Source organism: Neolamprologus multifasciatus, chromosome 11, assembly GCF_963576455.1.
Source record: "Neolamprologus multifasciatus chromosome 11, fNeoMul1.2, whole genome shotgun sequence".
Lineage (NCBI taxonomy): Eukaryota > Metazoa > Chordata > Actinopteri > Cichliformes > Cichlidae > Neolamprologus > Neolamprologus multifasciatus.
The window spans coordinates 18057257-18079938 of record NC_140449.1 but is presented as its reverse complement, the minus strand read 5'-3'; the positions used below and the strand labels follow the sequence as shown (position 1 = coordinate 18079938).

Here is a 22682-nt window from a genome sequence, read left to right as displayed (position 1 = left end):
ACAAGGAGCTGCTTGCAAAAGTTTTTGGAAAGAGCTGATGGTGAGATTTTTTCTGAGGCAATTGTAACGTCATTGACAATTTGCTTTTCTATCAATTTCCGGTGTATTTGTATTTACTGTTTTGCTTACAGTACATAATCCTGTCTGCAGGTGCAGCCACACTGCACACACCCAGCTGTTGGACAGAGGTCAGGGTGAGGTTGTGAGCATGTCACTGGTGGATGTGCAGAAGCTGTCAAAATAATACAAAATGTAAGCCAGTTGATCGTTTTCTCCATTGCTATTTTTTCTTAACTGATAAAAACGTTCATTTCTTCGAGCGATATATTTTTGCACCACCAGATGGCGCACAGACACCGGGCTCGCCACAGCTGTTTCATCAAAAATGAAAATAAGAACTGCCAGCTCTGGAAAAATACAGTTTGCCCATTTGTGCCTTTTCATGAATCAAACGAGTGTGGTTTGAGGAAGAAAGTTCCGTCTGTTTGACTTTCTGCAAGCGGAGCTGAGCTCTGCTGTTATGGGCTTGTTTTTGCCTGTCAGGACTGCTTACATCTGGAAAACCCTGCTCCACAAAACTTTCACTTTAAGAAGGCGCGTCTAGGCTGCGGTGTGGTGTGTTTATTGCGATCCTTAAAGTGGCACATGGACGCCGTGGCTGGGCTCTGCATGGCACGACACTTTGCACCTACAGGTTCGGTCCATTGTGGAGAGGAAACGTTTTGACGAAACTGACCCACGGAGAACGTTCTTGTAGTCTTATTTTTTTTCATTTATTTTTGAATCCACGGCACCCACGGTGTATGCGGCAGCGTGAACTCCTCGCCAAGGCGCGCAGCGAGGCGAAGGAAAGGATCAGCAGATTCAAACGGACGGACGGGGGTGGTGTTGGTGGGCTCGGGATCAAACAAGACATGAAATGATCACCAGTCAGGCGTCAAAGGTGAAGCACACTGGGGCTTGAGGGAAATGGAGGCACCGCCAGGGACGAGCTGCTGTGAGCCCACCTTGGCCAAACAGGACTAACCGAGTCGTGAAAGTGATTGGGATGGCAGCATCCAGCAACTCAAGCCTCTCAGGTTCATCTTTATCCTCTGGTAAGAGTTAAAATTCTCCCCAAACGAACAGACACAGAAGCTTTGCACTAAATAATAGAAATAATAATAGGATGGCATTTCCTTTTGAGAAGTTTCTAATGCTTTCGTTTGGCTTGAATCAAACTTTTCTCTCCTGTTGGCTTGTATACAACCAACGTAGTAAACCCACGCATTATCTTCATTTCTATTAATCTGTCTCACAGATGCCTTTCATTAAACTATCTCGAGGTGGCAGCTGTGATAATATAGGAAAAAAACCCTCTAAGTGGATGCAGCTGTGGAGGTACTGGGGGTAAAAGGAAAGCCCTTCATGTGCACAAGCATTATAAGGTTGTGAGATGCAGTCAGTGTGACGCTTGGTTTTGGATGTTGTCCTTAACGTTGCCAATTATTTCCACAATTCCACTATTGACTTTCCACTTGGCTGTCTTCTGTGATTATCTTTGGCCTCCTTAGGCTACCATTTTCCAAAAATGCAACATCAACCAGGCTGAGGTGTTTTCTGACATTTTTTTTTTTTTTAAATCTAATATGCCCCAGTTGAGTGATTATAATACAGCTCAGACTGCTTCAGTTTGCAGAAAACTCCAGCCAAATCCCCTTTGCATGAACAATGGTATAGCTCAGTGATTAGCGTATATTATTTGTCATTTTTGTGTGCTTTGCTTTTCACAGAAGGAAAAGCAGAATGTTTGTCAGCAGCTGTTCAAATAAACCCTGAAAATACAGTGGGAGCAGCAGAATGCTTTCTCTGCGCATAGGCCGTTGTGTGTTGATAAGGAGTAGCTCGTATTTGCCAGAGTATAAAGTACAACCTCCACTATCGCAGCACTGATTGATGTGGAAGCCCCACCAAACAACCAGGGGCGAGCGTGTGTGACAGAGGGATGAGGCTGTTTGTAACACTGAGCCTCCGCACGCGTGGTTTATGTTTGTACTATAAAATCACATCAAGAAAATGTGCAAAATAGAGAAAGAAAAAAAAAAAAAAGCTGGAGCAAAAAGTCAAATTCAGCATTGTTTTGGTGGATTTTCATTTAATTTATGGCAGGACGAGGACATTCCATAAAGTGTTTGTTTTACTTTCTCACTGTCTCTGCATCCTGACCACACAGCAGCGTCACATTTCCCAAGGTACTGCCCAGTGGGAGGGAGAGACAGTCAAGTTGATATAGCCCAGGGTGACCACAGGCTTCACAAAGCATTATCTCATGTGTGCGTTTCAGAAAGAAGTGGATTTACTGTTTGACCGCTGCTGCTTTAAGAGGAAAGTCTCTTCTTTCTGTGGCATTGGAGGGTTGTCATTACTGTTGGGCTCTCAATATAATTATCAGAGGTTACAAGCTGCACTGTTGCCAGGGATGGAGTGGTTGTCGCAAGGGTATTATTATTTTTGTGCAGAGCTCTTTGGCAGCCAGATGCAACATTTGAATAATCTTGTCTATGAGGCATATGACTGAAACATGAATCTCTGTGAAATTCCAGCTCCATATTAGGTCTTTTGTTCTTGCTGCAAACAAGGTGCTTTGGTATATTTGGCTAAATCCATCATATTTGTAAATCTGCACAATCGAATTGTAACTGATGGGAATTTTTTTTTATTTTTAAGTAACAAAAAGAGGTAACTGGGTTGATTTGTTTCTTTACTTTCTGCAAAATATCTACAAAACCCAATACAAAGGGTATTGGATTGTATGCAAATCACTTGCCATAATATCAGCAATTGCCATAAGATTGCAACATAAATGTTGCAATCTCATCCTTTTCCTGGAAACATATCCTCTGGCTTTCTGTCTAAATCGGGGAGATTCCTACACATTCTTGGCGTGGTTAGGCATGGAAGCATGTAACTGTACCAGCAGCACACCATTGGGCAGACGGCTTCAGGAAATGAAGCTTTGAAAATGTTTTGTGAGGGCAACAGCATGAAAGTATGCCTTTAGATGCAGCCTTAAATGATAAAGTTGGTCAGGGAGGCAGACATGTCGCCATGCATTACAGACAGGCTGTCTGTTAAGTGCGATCCTACACATTTCTTACAGCATATCTCAACATATTTCTGTTACTTCTTTATGTTTCCTCATTTTTTATTTGTTAATCTTTCAGGACGAGATTTGTGTCATGTTTTACTTGCATGTTTGCATTCACATTCTCCACAGCAGACTCAAAGAAATGTCAAAATCAGGTTACCAAATGATATTTTTCCTTGTTTAAACTCGCCTACACTTCTTTTTAACAGCCAGTTTTCCCTAAGGGTGTCTATGCCAGCAGCACACAAACACCCTCCACAGAGAGAGAGACACTCTCCTACCTGTCACATGTTATTTGGTCAGCTAAGACTGTGTTGAGATACTTGTTTTGGATCACTGTAACACACAGATGGTCTCCCTGCTGCAGCTCTGATGTATCCCACTGACATGCTTGTGTGTGCAAGTATTTTTGTGAGGTACGCACACTTGGAGATTTTCTCCAGAATGTGTCGTTTCTTAATCCTCCTCATGCGTGTGGATAAATCTCAAACCTGTAACTAAAACTTCAAAGTGTTTTTTTTTCCCCCCACAAGTGGTCAACAGTAAAATTATTTTTCACAGTCACCTTTTGTTATGTTTATGAAACGGCCTTTTCAGATCATACATAAGCATTTTTACAGTCTTCACAAAGAACAGAAATAAGAATTTCTGTTCTCTTCATCTTTAGATGGTTAAAATGAGGAAAAATCAGATGGTATTTGAAAATGTAGAAGATATTCAAAGGACTTGAAATTAAGGACTCCTCCTGCCAGAACAAGACCTTGAAAGGTTTAAAAAAAATAAACTAAAAGCAGTCATGTACTGTTGGTCCATAATTTGCTTAAAAATCCCCACAATTTTTCTAGTCTGTACAATCAGCATGTGATTAAAGTGCGGTGAATAACTATTTTGGAATTACGGACGTTTTTATACGCAGTGCCCGATTTTCAGAGGCCAGAAAACAACAGAGCCCGAACAATACAAAAAAATCTTTAGATAAACAGAACAAAGCTGAATTTTTAGCATGATGGTAATAAAAAGATATGAAGGAAAGAAACGGCTCATGATCCAAACTATACCACATCATCTGTTAAACATGGCGAAGGGAGTGTTATGGTTATGGGCATGTATGGCTGCCAGTGGAAGTGGGTCACTAGTGTTTATTGATGATATGACTGCTAACAGAAGCAGCAGGATTAATTATGAAGCGTACAGGGCTGTACTCTCTGCTCAGATTCAGACAAATGCTGCAAAACTGACGGATCTTCACAGTGCAAATGGATAATGACCCAAAGCATAGTGCAAAAGCAGTAGAGTTTCTTATGGTAGAGAAATGGGATATTCTTCAATGACCTAGTCGATCACCTGATCTCAACCCGATAGAGCATGCATTTCAATCGCTGAAGACAAATCTGAAAGTAGAAAGACCCACAAACAAGCAGCAACTGAAGATGATGCAGTAAAGGCCTGGTGGAGCATCTCAAGGGAGGAAAGATAGCATTTGGTGATGTCTATTGGTTCCAGACTTCAGGCAATCAATGACTGCAAAGGATTTTCATTCAAGTGATTAAAATAATCCTTATATTTAAAATTGTTTTAATTTGTCCAGTTTCAGTTCAGCCTCTGAAAAATGGGGGACTGTGAATAAAAAAAGATGACTGTAATTCTTAAACAGTTAATGAAGGAAAAGAAAAACCCTTGAATTAGAACTGAAAGTCTGCACTTCAGTCACATATCAATTGCTTGATTTAAAATCCACCGTAGTGGTGTCCCACAAATTTTGGGAGCTGACTAGAAGCTGTAAAAAGGACTGCACAAATCAGATTTAAAGACATCTGCACGCACGATACAGTGACAGTGGGTCCCAGTTTCCAGTGAAATTACTGGCTCCATATTACCTCTGCATATACGCCCCAGATATGCAGCATTGCATTGGATGTTGGGAAACATCCCATCAGATGGTCAGGTATTGGTCTCATTTCTCCTTGTAATTGTTGTTTCTGTGTCACCTTCACTGTTGACGACAGCAGTGAGGATTCTGCACAGACATCCTGTCTTAAAATACTCCAAAGTTGCTATTGTCAGCCATGCGTTCAGTGTACATCAACACAAGTCATTGTTTTAGGCGCTGAAGCGGAATATTTCTTTTGCATTTTGCACAGACAGTAGAGCGGATGGTATCTCGGGGGATAAAACTCTTAGCTTGATCTTTATTCATCGCAAATTCTCTTTGTCATCGAAGCAAACACCCGCTGGTAATTATTTTATTGAATGCTTCTGACTTGGTGAGTAATGGAGGGCAACGCAATTAATAGCTGTTTCTTCGGGGGGGAAGAGCCCTCTGGCTGCTTCAGAATTTTAAAATTCTCCCTGATCATCGTCAGAGAGACACCACACAAACTCTGAGCCACTTGGAAATTCTTTTTGATGTTCTTTGGGTGTTTATGTGCATGTGCGAGCTTGCGTATACATATACTTGTGTGTGTGAGTGTGTGTGGGTGGGTAGGTATTTACACATATGTGTATATTTGGGCAAGTGTCTGCCAGTGTTTGCATCTGAACCAGCACTTACGCGCTCCCTCTTTTGTAGCCAAAGCTGCTGCTCAATTCAAGGCCGAAATGCCATTCGTCATTATTAAGAATTAGATTGAAAAGAGAATGTTTGGCAGCCCACCAGATGAAATCACATTCTTTAAATAACCTGCAGTGGAATAAATCTTTCAGGCTGTTGCCAGTGCAGTACACAGTGACAAAGCGTCAGTGTTGAACAATACATTTTCCAAGGCAGCCGCGCATCGGCAAATGGAGCCCGAAGGTTATTTGGTAGTGTTGGAAGGCAGACACTCTGTGAAGGGCTTCAGCAACAAAATTTATCGGGGTCGGGTTTGTTTGCCTTTTCTTTTTGTCATTTACATATTTATTCAGCTGTTAATTGTGTGCACCTGTCTTGTTTGTGTCCTGTAATAAACAGAGCTCTTTGCACAGTGACTGTGCCGTAATGATGAGGTGCAATGATGAGATTTTTATTTTATTTGAAAATACTGCAACCAGCCTCCAGTCAAACTCATGCTGCCGCCGCTCGCAGGCAAGCCAGCAGGAAGGAAGCGCCCTGACTGTCTGCTCTTCAAGTGCTGTCAGACACAAAAAAAAATCAAAGAGCAACATATAGGTGTTAGTGGAACAGTTTTAACACAGATGCACTTCATATGACTAATGATTTTCAGTTTAGCTGCCTGGACCTCGGTGCCCATATCCAGCAAGTGCTCACTGGTTTTCATTATCTGATTCCCATCCCCATATGAGGTGTGTTTTATTACTTTCCTTCCTCGCCAGAGGGGTGTGGTGCAGATTTGCTGATGAGTACAAAGGAATGCTTTACATGTATCATCTGGGCGCAGTTGGGTAAATCTCTCTCTCTCTCTCTGGCACTGGGAGTGACATTGCTGGCTATTTTCTGCATTTGGCATGAAGTCTAATCTGCCTATGTGATAGCTATAGGCCACCAGGATTGATATTGTATGACTGAGTCAGTGTCACAGTGTGCATATTGGCATGCTGAGCATACCAGGCATTCAGTAATTTTCAAACATGCAATTAATTGTTTCTTCTAAGGGAAGAAAATCTAATTCTTATGAGATTTTTTGCTGTAACTTGTGTAGAATTAGCATGTTTTAACTGACTGCAATTTAATAGATCGTGAAAATCTTACAACGTAATTACATCTTAATCGTAATTACAACCTTGTAACACGATTAAAAAAACAAACAAACGTTTGAGTTTGAAGGTTGAAGCTTGACACGACCTAAAAGTCCTCACCACGAGGGCTGATTTGTTTGGGATCTTGCCAGACTGCTCTGCAAACACAGTCAAAAACAACAAAGGGATATTAATATTGACAAATCAGTTTCTACATCATGAAACTGATGTGTACAGTGACAAGTTGCTGTGCAAAAAATAAAACCAAACACTCCAAAAATGGATTTTGCACAAATGCATTGAGTTTTAATGTAACAAACTGTTTATGGAGACTATATCAGGAAAACTGAAAATATATACAGTACTATATTGTAATGCCTGCAGTGTGATTTCCCTTTTTGCTGTACAGTAAAAGAAAACCTACCCGACGAAGTATATTAGCTATTCTTATGGTTACGGGTGTCAACGTGTTTTTTATGACTTACCTTTGGCCACATTTTAATTCATTCGGTGACGTTTTCAGAGTATTACAAGTCATTTCTTTTCTCAGTAGGAGTAAACTCTGACTTGCTGCAGAGAATTTACTCCACCTTCTCTGAAACGTTTCCTGAGCTAATATAACATCGTGCTCCATAATCGCATAATCATATCTCAGCCACCACATTTCCCACGGGGATGTCTTGCTGTGTGTAGCAAGATTCAAATTGTATTTACTTCTGCTAATTTTGATTGGCATGTTTGTAGTCTCACCGCAGGGCAGATGGATGCTGTCGGGGACCTTGGTGGTTGTTAATATAGATCAGGTGTGTGCCGACACAATGTTTAGCAAGCGGACATCAGTGCGTACCGACTGTCCTTGAAGCGCAGGCGCTGATTAGAATTGTATTCACTGGTGCGTCTCAAGAGGCAGCTGCACAGCATGAATCCATATGCATAATTATAGCGGAGAGATAAACAACAGTGACATAACAGTGGTAAAGGGCGCACACTCATCCCACTGGGAAAAAGCTAGATGTGGAGTTTTTGTAATGAGAGAAAACAGGAGAGTTTATTAACACAATCATGAGTTTGTGACAAAAGCCTGTTTTTGTATTTTTGTGTTTTGCAGACCCTGAGGATTATCAGCCACCCATATGGAAGTCTTATTGTGAGTAATTAATTCACTTTATACACTGATTAGCAGTGCCTTCACCTAACTTTGCCTTTAGTGTGCTTCACCTTTTTTTTTCCTGCTCCACATTTCACACAGAAATGTTTTCTGTCCTTTGAAGAATTAGGTTTGGTTTAGCATAACAAAATTAGATGCACTGCAGGTTCCAAAAGGCCACGCACACACGCTTTAAAGGCACACACTGTGAACACACTCGCCCACTGAATTCATTCACACAAGCGCAAATGCAAAGCAGCCAATTCCTGATCTCTGAGTAAAATAGGTTACCAGCAGCTAGGAAAATAGGATTTTCTACCTGCTAAAGAGCCTCATTTAAAACGGGGTCCTCAGAACGCCCACTTCATTATGCAGTGTTTTTACCATGTGGGAGGAAACGGCTTGGCTCGTCAGAATAGAGGTAAACGCACTGATTGAAGCTGAGCCGAAATCGTCTCTGCTGGGGAAAATGTCTGTCCTACATTTTGCTTAACTAATTACAATTTATAGCTTTTTAAAATAACTTCCCCTGTAATTAAATGTCTAGTCTGCGTAATTTTACATTAATGCTGCTCCCGTCTGACTCCCCTCATCCTATGTTGAGGTATTTTTGGATTCCCTCTGTCTTGGGAATGGATGATGTCCAGATCTTGCTGGTTGGCTTAAGTCAGCCTGACAAAACATGAAATTTCACAGTCAGGAGATCCTTCCCCCTGCCTGGAGAATCTGCTGCGGTGAAGACTTAGCTCAGCCTCACGCAGCACTTTCTTTAGCACTGCTTGCCAGTAGTGAGGACACTGGAGTGGAGCCGTCATCCACACACAAGGCTGCCAAACGATGGGACTGAGAGCATTAAAACAGGAAACATTTTTGTTTGTTTCGTTTGTTTGTGAAGTTGGCTTTGGTAAAAGGGAAAGTGCACTTCTAGACTCATAAAAAATCATGGTTAGCTACTGATTCTGATTCTCTGTTTTGGCTGCTCACCTTTTTTTTCTTTTTCTTTTTTTAAACAGCTAATTGAACGTGCTATTTCTGGGAGGCGGCTGAGATGTTTGTGCTCATTAAATCCCTGCCATAAGTCTCTCATTTCCATTTTTTCCCCCCTTTTTCCCCCGTTTCACTACTAATGCTAATAATAGGCTTGCACTTGCACCACGTGTGTAAAAGTGTCTTTGTGTTTCAAAGTTGAAAGGAATCTATGGAGTTATAAGTGCACATTAGGTAAACAGGTCTTAATTCACGCAAATGGATTTCAGATATATGGCCCTGTAAAACACTCACTGCTAAGCACTGCACACAAAAGCTAATGGCTCCTTATGTACCTGTTACTTCTGCTCTCTGAGCAGCGCTTAGAAGCTTCTTCCACAGGCTGCAGCCTATTAAGTGGAAATATTGCTTTACTCATAGCTGTTGTCCTTTGTGTAAATGTTGCACAGCACACTTTATTTCCTTCCTCTTAACTGTGTATTAACCACGCTTCTATTTGGTGGAAAACATGGAGCCTTCATCAATATGCATGTTTCTCTAACAGTGTACCAGCTACAGCAGGAAGCCCCAAGACCAAAGAGGATCACATGTCCTCAGGAGGTATGTGCAGCTTTGTAAACAACTGCATAGATGCTGAAAGGATCATAATCACATTTTTGTCACTGTAAATGTGAAAAACAATTCTTACCTCAGTGATAAATGATAAACAAATTCAATGCATTTAAATGAAGAAAAAGTCCAAATTTCTGAAACTGCTTGATTGCTCAAATAATTCACGTAGGCTTGCATTTGTATGGTTTAAAATTTCAAACGCACAGCAGCAGCGAAGCAACAATAAACGTTCTGATGCGAAACTTAGCCAGAATACAAGCAAAGCATGAATCCCATCTGTGATTGTGTTCATTGTTTGTTTATTGCTGCCAAATGTCCGTTATAACAATCGACCATATGGTCAGGAGCTGGAGCTAACTGACACAGTTATCGACACCATCAAATTTGAATTTATTATTTCTGAGTGTCTTTCCCTTCATGAGTCAGTCTACCACGCTACATGTACACCACTGCTCAGTTTTCACGCTCAGGTTTTTCCCGTGGAACACATTCGCTGACAAGTGATCGAGTCTGGCAGCTGGGAGCCAGACCACTCAGTAACCTGCGGGGAGCTGCTTGTTGAACCTCCCGCACCCAAAGTGTAACCATTTAAACTCAGTGCAAAATAAAAATTAATTAAGTGACGCTCCTTTCCTTAAAGTTTGTTTAGGAGCATTTTTTCAGGGACTTTTTAAGGCAAAATTTAATGATATTTCCAAATTAATTACTATGTCGTCTTAGCTTGTACAGGGTTTGATTGTTCTCTCAATCCTGTGAATGAAAGGGCCGTCTGAAGTGCTGCCATCACCTATAGTGCAGCTACAATAGCACATTTTATCCTATAAGAAACATCAAGATGTGTTACAAGTGTAGAAGAGAAATTCAAGATCAGGGGCACTTTCGAAGGAGACTGCAGATTCGATCCCTTCAGTTATCTTAGGAAAGCTCATGGAGCAAGTTGCTCTACTTTTTACTTCCCTCGCAGAAAGATCTGTGAATTTTCTATTGTACAAGCGTCCAGAAATGATGCGTGTCTCATCCTATTTTGAGTCTTGCCACACTTTGATGAGCTAAGAGAAGCCTGTGGGCTGCTATTACTAGATAAGTAGTTGTCCATTAATTTGCCACAAAATGATGTTTGACATATTACCAAATCCAATATCGTCATAGCTATTATCTATAAAAGATTATAGAAAGAAGGCCAGGAAAGAGAAAGAAAAAAGAAGTCATGATTCACCGTGGCAGTGCTATAAAAGCTCAAATCTATGACATGAAAAAAACCCCTCTTGTTTTATTGCAGGCGATCACTATAGCGATATCTGTGGTTATATTTACATTCAAGATTAAAAATAGGTTTAGCCATATCTCTTGGGAGACTTGTAATACATAGACACTAACAGGCTCAATATAAATTTTTGCAGCTGGCCATCTATTACCAGCTGTTTTAGTGCTTTGCCTCCAATTCATCTCCACAGTGTGTGAGCTGAATTTGTGGCTTTGGTAGCTGTGAATAGACACGGGGGTACAGATGGAGATAATCTGTGCTGTGGTGTTGGGCCTTTTATCTTTCACACAGGCTGTAAGAACAATTTGCAAAGCTATTTGATTGAGCTTTCATGTTATATTGCTGCAGCCAATATTTCTTCTTCTGGTTTACAGATGGAGAGCAGACCCAAATACTATGGCAGAGAGTGAGTGTAACTGAATTTCTTTCATCATTCACTATGTTGTTTTTCCCCTGTGACACACAGCGAATGGTTTTCAGTTGTAGATTATAAGTGGGTGTGGATATGTATCTTTTTGTTTGTCTTTTGATCAGCGTTCAATATGTAAAACTTCATGACTAAGGAGGAAATCACATTGGAGGACTTATATATGTTTTTTTTAAATAGATTTCATGGCGTGATCTCTCGAGATTATGCTGATGAGCTGCTGGTGGGAACAGAGGGTGCTTACCTCATCAGGGAGAGCCAAAGACAGCCAGGGACATGCACCTTGGCCTTAAGGTAACAAACCCATCAATATGCAGCACCGAATCCCTGAGAGGTCGGCTCTACCAGCATCCCAACACTCACCGAGTCTCCACTTTGATCGCTTTTACTCACCCGCTCAACCTCTAAAATGTATCTACCGACTACATCCTCATTCTCCATCCAGGTTTGGACACCAGACCCTCAACTACCGATTGTTTTACGATGGGAAGCACTTTGTCGGGGAGAAGCGGTTTGAGTCGGTCCACGACCTTGTGACGGACGCCCTCATCACTCTTTACATCGAGACCAAGGCAGCAGAGTACATCGCCAAAATGACCACTAACCCCATCTACGAGCATCTTGGTTACACGTCGCTGCTCAAGGACAAAATGGTGCACAGACTGAGCCGTGGACGCACAGAACCACGCAGGGTCACCTTCCAGAGAGATGAAAAGGTGGGTTTTATGACTGGATGTTGTACTGCGCTCTGTGGCCATCCAGTTTGTAACAAGTGTATACCATGTAGAGTAAATAGAAGTGTGTATGTGTGATTCTGATCCTAAAACACTATCAGGGTCTCTGAGTCATTCAGAAACTCTGGGCATTCAGACTCGGAAAGAATCTTAAGTGACAAGAAGAATAAGAAATCCTACAACAAACGGTGTAGCTCCGCATCCCTTAATCAAAACATCTGGAATTACACGAAGAGTCAGAAACTTCTTAGAAGTTCCCCAAAGCTGAACTGAGCTCTACAAAATACCTTCAAAAACAATGTTTAACTGGGGGAATTTGTGCTGAGGGTGGTCTTGCCAAATATTTCTTTGTTTTGTACTGCAGATTTTTGCATTTTGTGGATGTGGTACATGCGGTAACTGTAATTAGATTTTCTTTGAATTTTGCTTCTGTGGATTGACCTAAGCAAGCTAATTATTGACTCTTGGCTTGGGTAATATTCCAACAGGAAGGGAGCGGTGCAAAAGAAAACTTCTCCATTATATTGTTCACAATTCTGCATCCAATTGTGAACAATATACAAAATATACAAAATACTAAAGAAGTATAGTATACAACAAACAGACTTGATCAGAAACTAGCTCTGTTTCCAAATTATTTGGCTGCCCATAATCTTTCGAAACATCCACAACAAGCCAGCATTATTGCAAAGATCTAGCGGGTTGCAGATTACAGTAGCTGGTATTTATCACCAGCGCTGTGTAAATACTGGGGTTTTGATCCAATTCCATACTACTTAACATTTCCAGTACATTTGCTGTAGAACGAGAGCATTCCTGAGAGGACACTTTGTCCTGTGAGTGAGACGTACATTATCCTTGCTGCCTCTGGGTGTGTTCGCTGCTGCCATGCTTCATTGCCTTCACTGAAAGGTAATGATGACCAAGGGGACTGGGACTTTGCTCGGCCTGCCATCCATATCAGACACGTTGATCTTGGGTGAGACAGGTTTCACATTGTATTCGTTGGCACTCGCAAGCCGATGTCAGATAAAAGTCTGTAAATGATTTCTTAATCAGGATGAGGAATGTCTGCTTTCTTCGTGTTTTTTTTTTTTTTTTTTTTTTTTTTTTTTTTTTTTTTTAAAGTGCCCTTCCACTAGGTGGCAATCTGAACTTAGTTCTTGTGCCTTTTTTAAGAGGTGATGGCAGTCAGAGTCACAGCCAAGCTTTAATTTTTACATTTATTTACTATTTTTATATTTCTTGGTGTTTTGCTGTGAGCGCGTGAGCTGTATCGTTAATGTGTCTCTCAGCTTTGATTTATTCTGGGATATTTTGTCTTCAAAATGTCAGCTTCTAGTTCATCACTCAGCAACAGGCAGATGGCAGTCTGTCAGGAGGACCATCATTGCTGTGTTAACATCATCAGTCTTGAGTTCGATTTCTGTAACACGAGAGCATTAATGCAAGCATTGGCTGCTGGTCAGCGAGTAGTCCATTGACTTATTGCTGTTTTAAATAAAATTTGACAGATACGGCTACACCGAGAACTCCTCTAAGAAGTGCAGACAAGCCTGCATTTGCATGAAAGGCAGCGCTTTATTGAAAAGTGTCCCTCGTGTGTTCGATCCGCAGCCTGATTTTTAGGTTTGAATGACTGTGGACTGCATTCTGTAATAAGCATCCCATTTGGCAAGTAAAACTGGAGCATGTCTCTAGCTAAATGTCAGATTTTCAGCTATCTGTGTGTCTTTGAAAAACTGACTATGCATTCCTCCTGGCAAGTATCTCAGCCGGTGACAGCTGTGATAATGGCAGACTTTGTCAGGCACCGTTTGAAAACCACCTGCCAGTCTCTTCTCACAGAGAGACTGTCTTCTGTCGGCTCAAATATTCCGCGTCTGAGAAGCAGAGACCCGACCCGATGGCTTGAATCTGTGGTCGCTTTTAAACTTTGTGTTTACCAATTACACAGCTCCACCCCGAGGCCTTTAACAGCCACAGAAGCTTCACTGTACACTCAAAATCCACGCGTGTTTACTCGGTGTCGGGTTGACACCTATGTAATACCATAACTGTGAATGCTTGTGTAATTAAAACCCTCTCACAAGGTGAAAGGGGGCACTTGAGTGAGCCATCACCCTCCTGAGTTTCTTTGCGTGTGCAGGAATTTACTCAGTGACTAAAGCCTCTCTAAAGCCACATTGCTCCTGATGCTCACCACACTGGTTTAATCTCAGTGGCGCTCTCAACAAGCTGCCCTGCGTGCGTGCCCTAGAAAGATTTTCAAAGGTTTCGCCATGTTTTTTTTTTGTTTATTTGTTTGTTTTTTTTAGGATAATTACCTGTTTGCTCTGCTATAAAAAATGCAAAAACAACTATTTATGCCTCTTTAGTTGCAAAATGTCAAAACGCTACTTAAACAGTATTTCTATGTGGTACTTTTCCAGAGTGTGATAGATGCATGTTCGGTGGTCCTAGCCCAGACAAAAGTGACAGTTTCCTCCATTTTCAGTATCTTTCAATACTGTGTCCTTCACAGTATGCCTATTTTTCCATTTGTTAGAGCAGTTTTGTTTTAGTCCCCTTTGTCTCACTGTGCCAGTGTCTACTGTGCTGTTTTCCTACAACTCCAATCATAACTGAGTTCACTCAGCTGCATTCTCACAAAAGTCCTGAGGGGAATAAAAGAGCCAAACTGCTGAAAAGAAAGCAGAGCTTGTTGTGGGACCACCTTTTGTGTCCTTTCTTCCAAGCTCTTCTTTAAGAGACAAGAAGACATCTGCCTGCAGACAAAGAGCACAACCCTTGTCTCCCCCTCCCTTCCCCTCCCTCTCCTCCCCTCTGCGCGGCTAAAATATCACGGAGTGGTCTATTCCTCATCTGTCTCTACAGACTTAGCTGCAGAGTTAAATTGTACCGTATGGTATGCGTGGTTTGAAAGAATGCTTGTCACAGTGACAAATTTCTTCACCTGTCTTGTTCCTCTTACAGCTAAGGCCTAGTTTACCCAACAGATATCAGAGACATAAAGGAAAAAGCTGGTACACAACATGTCCACTGCATTCCCCCTCCCTTGTGCTTCTCTGTCTGTCAGCCTAGCTTCCTACCCCTTCATTTTATCTCAGTTTTGCAGTTACCCTTTGGGTCTTTTGCTCTCTGCCTCACCACTCCGCTTTTGCACCAGCTCTTTATCTCACAAATCCAGTGCTTACGGGCTTTCCGACCTTTGCAGTAGCTTAATAAATCACTTTTTTTTAATGATGTCATCCAATAGATGGACTGATCTGTTTTGTAACATGGAAGCTGCTGGACATGAAGTCTTGCTGATGTTTATTTGGAATGTCATGTGATGTGTCGTTTGTGTGCCATACCTCGTTTTAGAAATTGTGACAATTGGAAGCAAGTCTCGTGATGCTGTTTACTGGCTAATAACGAGCACAGCTAATAGGGACAAATTCAGCATGAACATGGCAACAACCCCCCGCCAGCAAAAAAGACGCTGCTGCAGACCTGCAAATGAGCTTCCTATGGGATTTTGTTTGGATTTGGGCACTCCTGGATTATTCCCTGTGTAAGGATTATTACAGTAATCCCTGTGAATACCAGTTAATGGTCTAGCTCTGCTGGTCTTCTGACACAAGTGATTGTCACAGACTGGAGTAGTCAGGGCAGTGCATTCAGGGTGTCTGGAAGATCTAGTTTGGGTTGCTGTGTGGGGAATTCCACCAGCTGACAGACACAGCTAGAGGTCAAGATCTGTTTGAGTTATGACAACACAGCCTCAGCTCTGACAAGGCTGACAATCTTGGGTCTGTCTCTGAGCAGGCGAGTGACCTGTTTAAAGGATCCAGCGCTGAGTGAGAGCTGCTGGCAGTAAAGTATTATCTGCAGTTAAGTGAAGTGGAGTGTGTCCGGAAGGCACTGTGCTAATGGGAGTGTGCTCAGTGCTATAAAGAGGGCGTCTGCACTATTGATCCTGCTTTAGAGAGCTGTTGAGCTGTGTGAAGTGGTCCTGACAGCACCCGGCTGCCCTCACTCTCAACCTTCTAGCCCCTGCCCATCTAGGACCCTGCTCTCTCTCTCCCTTTTCCTCCCTCTCTCTTTTTCTCCCTCTTTCTGGGTGTGTGAAAGAGGACCATTGTGCGAGGCACACTCCTGCCCTCAGGCCGCCCACTACCAGTCCTCTTCCCACTGCTGCTCTTGCTTACTGCTGCCACTGGATTCAGATCAGATGCAGAGTCGAGGCTGCGCTGGCTGTCATCAGTCGCCCTCCTGGGTCACAGGAGAGTGGAGTGTAGCTGCTGCCTCTGCTTTGGACAGTTGCCGACAGCGTCTGCTGCACACCACTCACGGATCCCCTTCACACCTTCCCCCAGAGGAATTGGAGAGTCTCTGGGAGCCCGATCAGTCAAGCATGGAAGCTGAAGAAAACATAGGAGGTTTAGCAGCCGAGCTGATTACCCACAAGGCTAAGAGACAGGAGAGGAAGCGCCAGGAGCTGCTGGCTTTGGCTCTGGGAGTCAAGCTGGGGAGCAAGGGGACTCTCCTGTGGAAGCCGATTAAACTGTTGGCCTCTTGTCCTCAGATCTCTTCACCTCTGGTGCGACGGAGTGCCTTGAAAGATACGCCAGAGAAGCAGTGCTCCTATGAAAAGATCCACAACTTCAAGGTGAGCAATTTCTTCTTAGGCACAAGGAATGAAATGAGTCAAAGTGTCAGCTGCTGACAACATTGTTAACATTTCTCCTAAATGACTATTAATTTATTTTGTAGTAGCTCACTTTTGTTTTTCCTTTGGTTAAGCAACTCTTTAGCGAGATGCATCTCCAGATCCGCAGATGTGTTTGGATCACAGACCTGTGTTTGGATCACAGACCTGTGTGTGTGTGTGTGTGTGTGTGTGTGTGTGTGTGTGTTGCTGTTTTGATGAGAACACATGCAGCTGACACCCATATGCATTGAGGGGAACTAATGGATACCACAACCCATTAACAACAGAACACATTGATTAGCATTGATTTAAAAGCTCTTAGATCTGTTTTTGTTTTAAGCTTCTGATTTTCTAAAAAAAAAAAAAAAAAAGTGTTAGAGAGTTGCGTGCAAGCGCAAGAGTTTTGGCTCTCTTAATACACAAAGGAGAACTTGGACATACTTGCCTCTGGGCACCTTAAAGTTTTTGCAGTGGTGTCTTGGGTTTCAGTTAAGAGGTGAGCTACAGTGATCCCCAGCTTTTTGTTTGCTTTGTCTTTGAAAACTGAACAAAAACGATCCGCTCACCACCTGCCATGTGCCCTCTGCACTCATTAATCCACTCCTACCTATTCAAAGTAACAATGAAGGTGTGTTCAAGTGCACATCAGTGTAACTCCATTTGCCACCTTATCCTTGTTCTTACCATAGGCGTACATCTATTATTTTGACTTTCAGGCTTGCCTCTGTGCTTCCCCGCATGTATCCGATTGCTCAGGACAGATGCCAGACACGCTGTAGTAAATCCTTTAATCTGCCTCGTGTATACAAATGCGCTCATTTGGTGCAGGGTTCCATCCAGTAGGGCTTGGCATCACAGTGTAATCACTATCCGGCGCATCAAAGGTGGAGGGGTCTCCTGTGTGAACTGGTCATTGACTTGCAGTTGACGGTGTGTGTGTGTGTGTGTGTGTGTGTGTGTGTGTGTGTGTGTGTGTGTGTGTGTGTGTGTGTGTGTGTGTGTGTGTGTGTGTGTGTGTGTGTGTGTGTGTGTGTGTGTGTGTGTGTGTGTGTGTGTAAACATGTGGTTTGTCTTCCCAGGTACATACCTTTCGAGGGCCGCACTGGTGCGAATACTGTGCTAACTTCATGTGGGGCCTCATTGCACAGGGAGTCCGCTGCTCAGGTACTCTACGCACTTCAACATAAAATGTTGCATGTGGTAGACTGTTTGAAAATATCCTGTCCCGTAAGTCAGATTACACGAGGGATTATAAGATCTGCGTCTTGTCACGGATGTTTCAGTTATTTAGCGTGGTGGTGTTATGTATTTTCCCTGTTACATCTGTGGCAAACAAGATGACATCGTCCTGTTGCTGACTCATCAAAAGACATTTAAATGCAGTGAGAAACAGACATCTTTATAGAATCACAGCTTTCACTGTTATCACTCCTTCTGAGCACTCCACTCACTAATATTTTGTACCACTCCCACCAAATAATTCTAATAAATGTTATTACACAGCACTCCGTAGCTGCTTAATAACTGCCACTGTCCAAACTAATTCAGTGTGGTGCAGCATGCTGATAGAATTTATATCCAAATGTAGGTTATGTCAACAGTAAATGCTACAGATAACCTATGACATATAAAACTCGGGTCAAACACAGGCCAAACGCGGTGTGGCTGTTGTCCAAATATAGCAGCATAACTGCAGGTTTTCAGGGCCTCCACGGGGTTGTTTTCTTGCACAGACGCAATCGTGGGGCTGATGTGCGCTCTTGTGGACTTGGTTGCTCTCTCCCTAAACAGAGAGTTTGTTGTTTAGACATTTGCCATGCTGATAAGCCAGAGGCAAACGGCGGTATCATCAGACACCTCATGTGCTATGGGAAGCAGGAGAGACTTCTTTGTCTCTCTCTCTGTCCCTCAGTTCTCTGCTTATCTCCTCCAACACTGACTGAGAACGAGGACCCCAATCAGCAGACCGGCGTTAACGCTGCTCGGGCGGTTACAAACAAGTTTGTGATGACCGATTTCAGAGTAACATCAAACACCCTCCCCCACACCCCCACGCCGCCTGGTCGACGAGTACCACTCCTTCAAAAACCTTTATTTCAAGCTGTGCTACCACACAAGCAGGCATTACTTTTTACACATACTCTGCTTTTGCCAGCTGTCCAGCACAATCCACGTGACCGAAACTACAACAAGAGCCCCCTGCCAGTGCTGCCTTGTCCACTGATATCTACCGTTGGCGCAGTACACCGAGACAGCTTAACAGCAGCTGCACTGTCTGACAGTGCAGTTTATCACTGACTCTGGGAAACCTTTTCAAACTGCTGTCTTAAGCCTGGAATGATGGTTGTGTTATCGTCTCTCTCTCTTTTTATCTCACTTTTGCTCTGCTAGACTGTGGGCTGAATGTACACAAACAGTGCTCCAAGCTTGTTCCCAGCGACTGCCAGCCGGACCTGCGCAGGATAAAGAAAGTGTTTAGCTGTGACCTCACGACACTTGTCAAAGCTCACAACACAACGCGGCCCATGGTGGTGGACATGTGTATTCGAGAAATAGAACTCAGAGGTAGATCCATCACTTATTACTGGTAAAGGAAAGTAGAATACGCAGTTATTTCTATTCCTTTACTCGTTTGTAATGTTTAGAAATGCCATTGATCCCTTTTTGTACAAAAGACGCCTGCATTTTCTTTGATTCATTTTTATGTTTTTGTGACAAAGAAACGGACACAAACCTTCCAATTTTCTCTTGCAGGTATGAAATCCGAAGGTCTCTACAGGGTGTCTGGCTTCTCCGAACATATTGAGGACGTGAGGCTTGCTTTTGATCGAGGTTTGTTGACAGTGAATTCCTTTGCTCTAGGCTCTGGGTTTTAGTTCAGAGGTTCGAACCTTTGAATAAAGTGTTTCAGCTGCAGAAGAGCGTGACACAGTGCTGTATTTTATTTTGGAGATGACAAAGGAAACCTACAGCAATGATTTTGTATATTGAACAAATACAAAACAGCATCTTAGTCATATATTTTCTGTTTTGTGTCAACAGATGGCGAGAAGGCTGACATCAGTGCCAGTGCCTATGCAGACATTAACATAATTGCTGGTGCTTTGAAGCTTTACTTTAGAGACCTCCCCATTCCAGTCATTACATTTGACTTGTACTCCAAATTTATTCAAGCTGCAAGTATGAGTGCTTCGCTTTTGCTATTCTGCACCATTACTGTGTTAGTACTTCTCTGCAGGGCTCTGATACTAATCATTTTACTAATGTGATGCAGAACTTCCAAATGCTGAATCCCGACTGGAGGCCATTCACGAAGGTTTGCTGCAGCTCCCTCCGGCCCACTATGAGACCTTACGCTACCTGATGGCTCACCTCAAGAGGTAACTTCGCCCACTAATCAGTTATGCCGTTGCAAAACTGACAAAAAGACAAGCTGTGATTGGATGACACTGGGTTTCTTCGTAACCATGAATATGGGCACTGTAGGTTGTTTTGAGTCAATCCTACATATGCTGTAAAGATGCTCCACAGAACAAACTGTGTATTAACCTGCAACTGAAAATAGTCCCCAGTAAATGCCCTATTTACATAAGTTTATGAAGATTTGTTGAAAACTACAGTTTTCAACAGATTCAGACTTTTTTTTTTTTTCCCTGTTTTTTCGTCAAGCTAATCTGTCCACTAGCTTCCTAGCTACTGCAGGAACCCCTCCTCCCACAAGGTTCATGTGCCCTGGCTGGAGACACTGAATGAACACATGGCTCAAAATAAAAACATGTCAAAACATCACTCGTCTGGATGCTTCATAATTCTGTTCCCTGTGCAAACTTGATTTTTTTTCTTATTTTACAGGGTGACAATGTTTGAAAAGTACAACTTAATGAATGCTGAAAACCTGGGGATTGTCTTCGGTCCAACTCTTATGCAGCCGCCGGAGCAGAACGCCTTGACAACCCTGAATGACATGAGGCAGCAGAAGCTAGTGGTGCAGCTTATAATAGAGCATGAAGATGTATTATTCTAAGGAGCGAGGCTTCCACCCATTACAAAAGAAGAGAAGGACAACTATTTATTCTATCAGAGGAAATTCAAGCCACCTTAATTCTAGTGAAGAGTCTGAATTCATTGTCGCATGACAGTTTCACTTTGTCGGTTTTAGTGTTGACATCGTCTTGTTACTTTAAGTTTCGGGTCTCCACGCTCAGCCAAGACCATCATTTAGATATTAGGAAAGGATCCTGTGTTTCTAACTACCTACAGTGCAGTTCCCTCCTCTGTTTAATTTGAAGACTGTCACTACCTGGTGTAGACTCAGTCATAATGACAGTGCTGTGTGAAATCTGCTCTGGGCACATTGTCAGTCGGTGAAGGCTGTGTAAACTAAGCCTCACAGATCAGCCAAGTTAATGTTTCTAACATGACGTGTGCATATGTTGTACTGTTTGCGAGAATGCTGGTTTAAAAATGGGATAAAACAATGCAGATCCTGTCATTGTACATAAAATCAGATCATCCAATGATCGATATTTTGACTCTGTGTACAAACAAAGAGAAATAATAAGAAATGAGACAATTGGGCGCTCATAAAGCACTTTTTTGCAACGTGTGTATAGATTTATTTTGTACAGATGTTTATTTTTGTGTTTCTGCATTGTTCTTTGTCACAAATAATATATTCTGTCGGGGGCCGGTTGTTTGTGGACTTGTTTGTGTCGATGCAAAAACGGTCCTCGAAAGAAGAGTACTGTCAGAAAAAGCAAACGTGCGTGGGTGCACCATTTCAACTTTCAGTGTATTCAGTGTTATGTGAGGAATACACATGTGGATTAAACACTGGTCATTTATTCATGTCCTATTGAAGACTGCAACAGATGAGCAGAGCTCCTCTGTATACATGCCGGTTGCTCATGTTGCAGTGTTTCAGTATTTCATGCTGTAATTTGGAATATTTTCAATAATGATCTGTTTTTTTTCTTCTTTTTTTATTGCCAGTAACATTGCTCGGTGCAGCTTGAGTTGCAGTTTGCTTAACTGTCATACTAAAGCTGTACCGGGCGTGTTTCTTTCACACTTGGTTCGATTGAATCCTTTCTACAAATCCATTTTATCAAATTGTATTTTTGTGACAGTTGATAATGTAATTTATGAAATGATGATGATTTATTAAAGGTTTTAAAGCTTGAGTTTGAAATGGGGTGAGCTGCTGCAGTTTTGTGTGTTTTATAGGGATAGTCTGCACTTCAATAAGTTGCAGTAGAAGTGGTTCGGGCAGAGTGAAGACCCAGCCCTGTTGCTAGTGATGATTGCTTATATCCTGAAGGGCAGTGATTGGAAGAGCTTTTTTTTTTTTTTTTTTAAATCTCGGTTAACCAGTAACGCTACAGTGTCTTAACATTTAACCTCATTCTTGCTACATAACCCTCCCACTGATCCACTTTTACCTGTAGGTGTGTTCAGCAGGGTGGAATTTTTCTGCAGTGTGGGTGGAAAAAACAGTCGTTCTCTTTGTGAGAAAGGACATAGTTGCACCACAGTGTTCACTTCCTGTTTGGTTGCTTAAATTCTCTCTCTGGCTTCAGAGCATATCACTGGTTCATGGCAGCATTTTATTTAACTGGAACTACATTTTAGCAGGAAATGATTGCTATAAAAATATATTGTTAATCCATCACAGTCAGTTTATCTAGGTCATTATTTGTAAGATTATTAAGCGATTGGTTTTAAACATCTAAAATATTGTGGTGTAAATTACTTGCGCTTTATTCATGCATCCTGGAAAGCTTTCTGCACAGTATCATCAGATAACTTCTGGAGCCGTTGAAGCTTAGATTTACTGACAAGATATATGCCGATTTGATCAGTGCTAAGCCAGCACTGATAATAATTAGTGACTTCTTTCATCTGTGAAGCATTGTTCTCCTTGTGGCTGCTGCATAACAGATTGCAACTTAATATTACCAGCCTGCTAAATCATCCCTAAACTAAACTTCTGCTCAACATCCTGTATGGCTTA

At 42.2% G+C, this 22682-nt stretch overlaps 1 protein-coding gene across 1 annotated transcript; it reads left to right on the top strand.

Annotated features, from left to right (window-relative positions):
* Positions 1-446: 446 nt before the first annotated feature.
* On the top strand, positions 447-22015 carry chn2 (chimerin 2). Its single transcript, XM_085178625.1, has 13 exons — positions 447-1097; positions 7911-7949; positions 9481-9536; positions 11187-11218; positions 11420-11533; positions 11685-11955; positions 16544-16627; positions 17749-17833; positions 19061-19234; positions 19424-19501; positions 19712-19849; positions 19944-20049; positions 20522-22015. The coding sequence occupies exons 1-13, from the start codon at positions 1049-1051 to the stop codon at positions 20691-20693; spliced, it is 1398 nt and encodes a 465-aa protein (XP_085034751.1). The 5' UTR covers positions 447-1048; the 3' UTR covers positions 20694-22015.
* Positions 22016-22682: the final 667 nt, after the last annotated feature.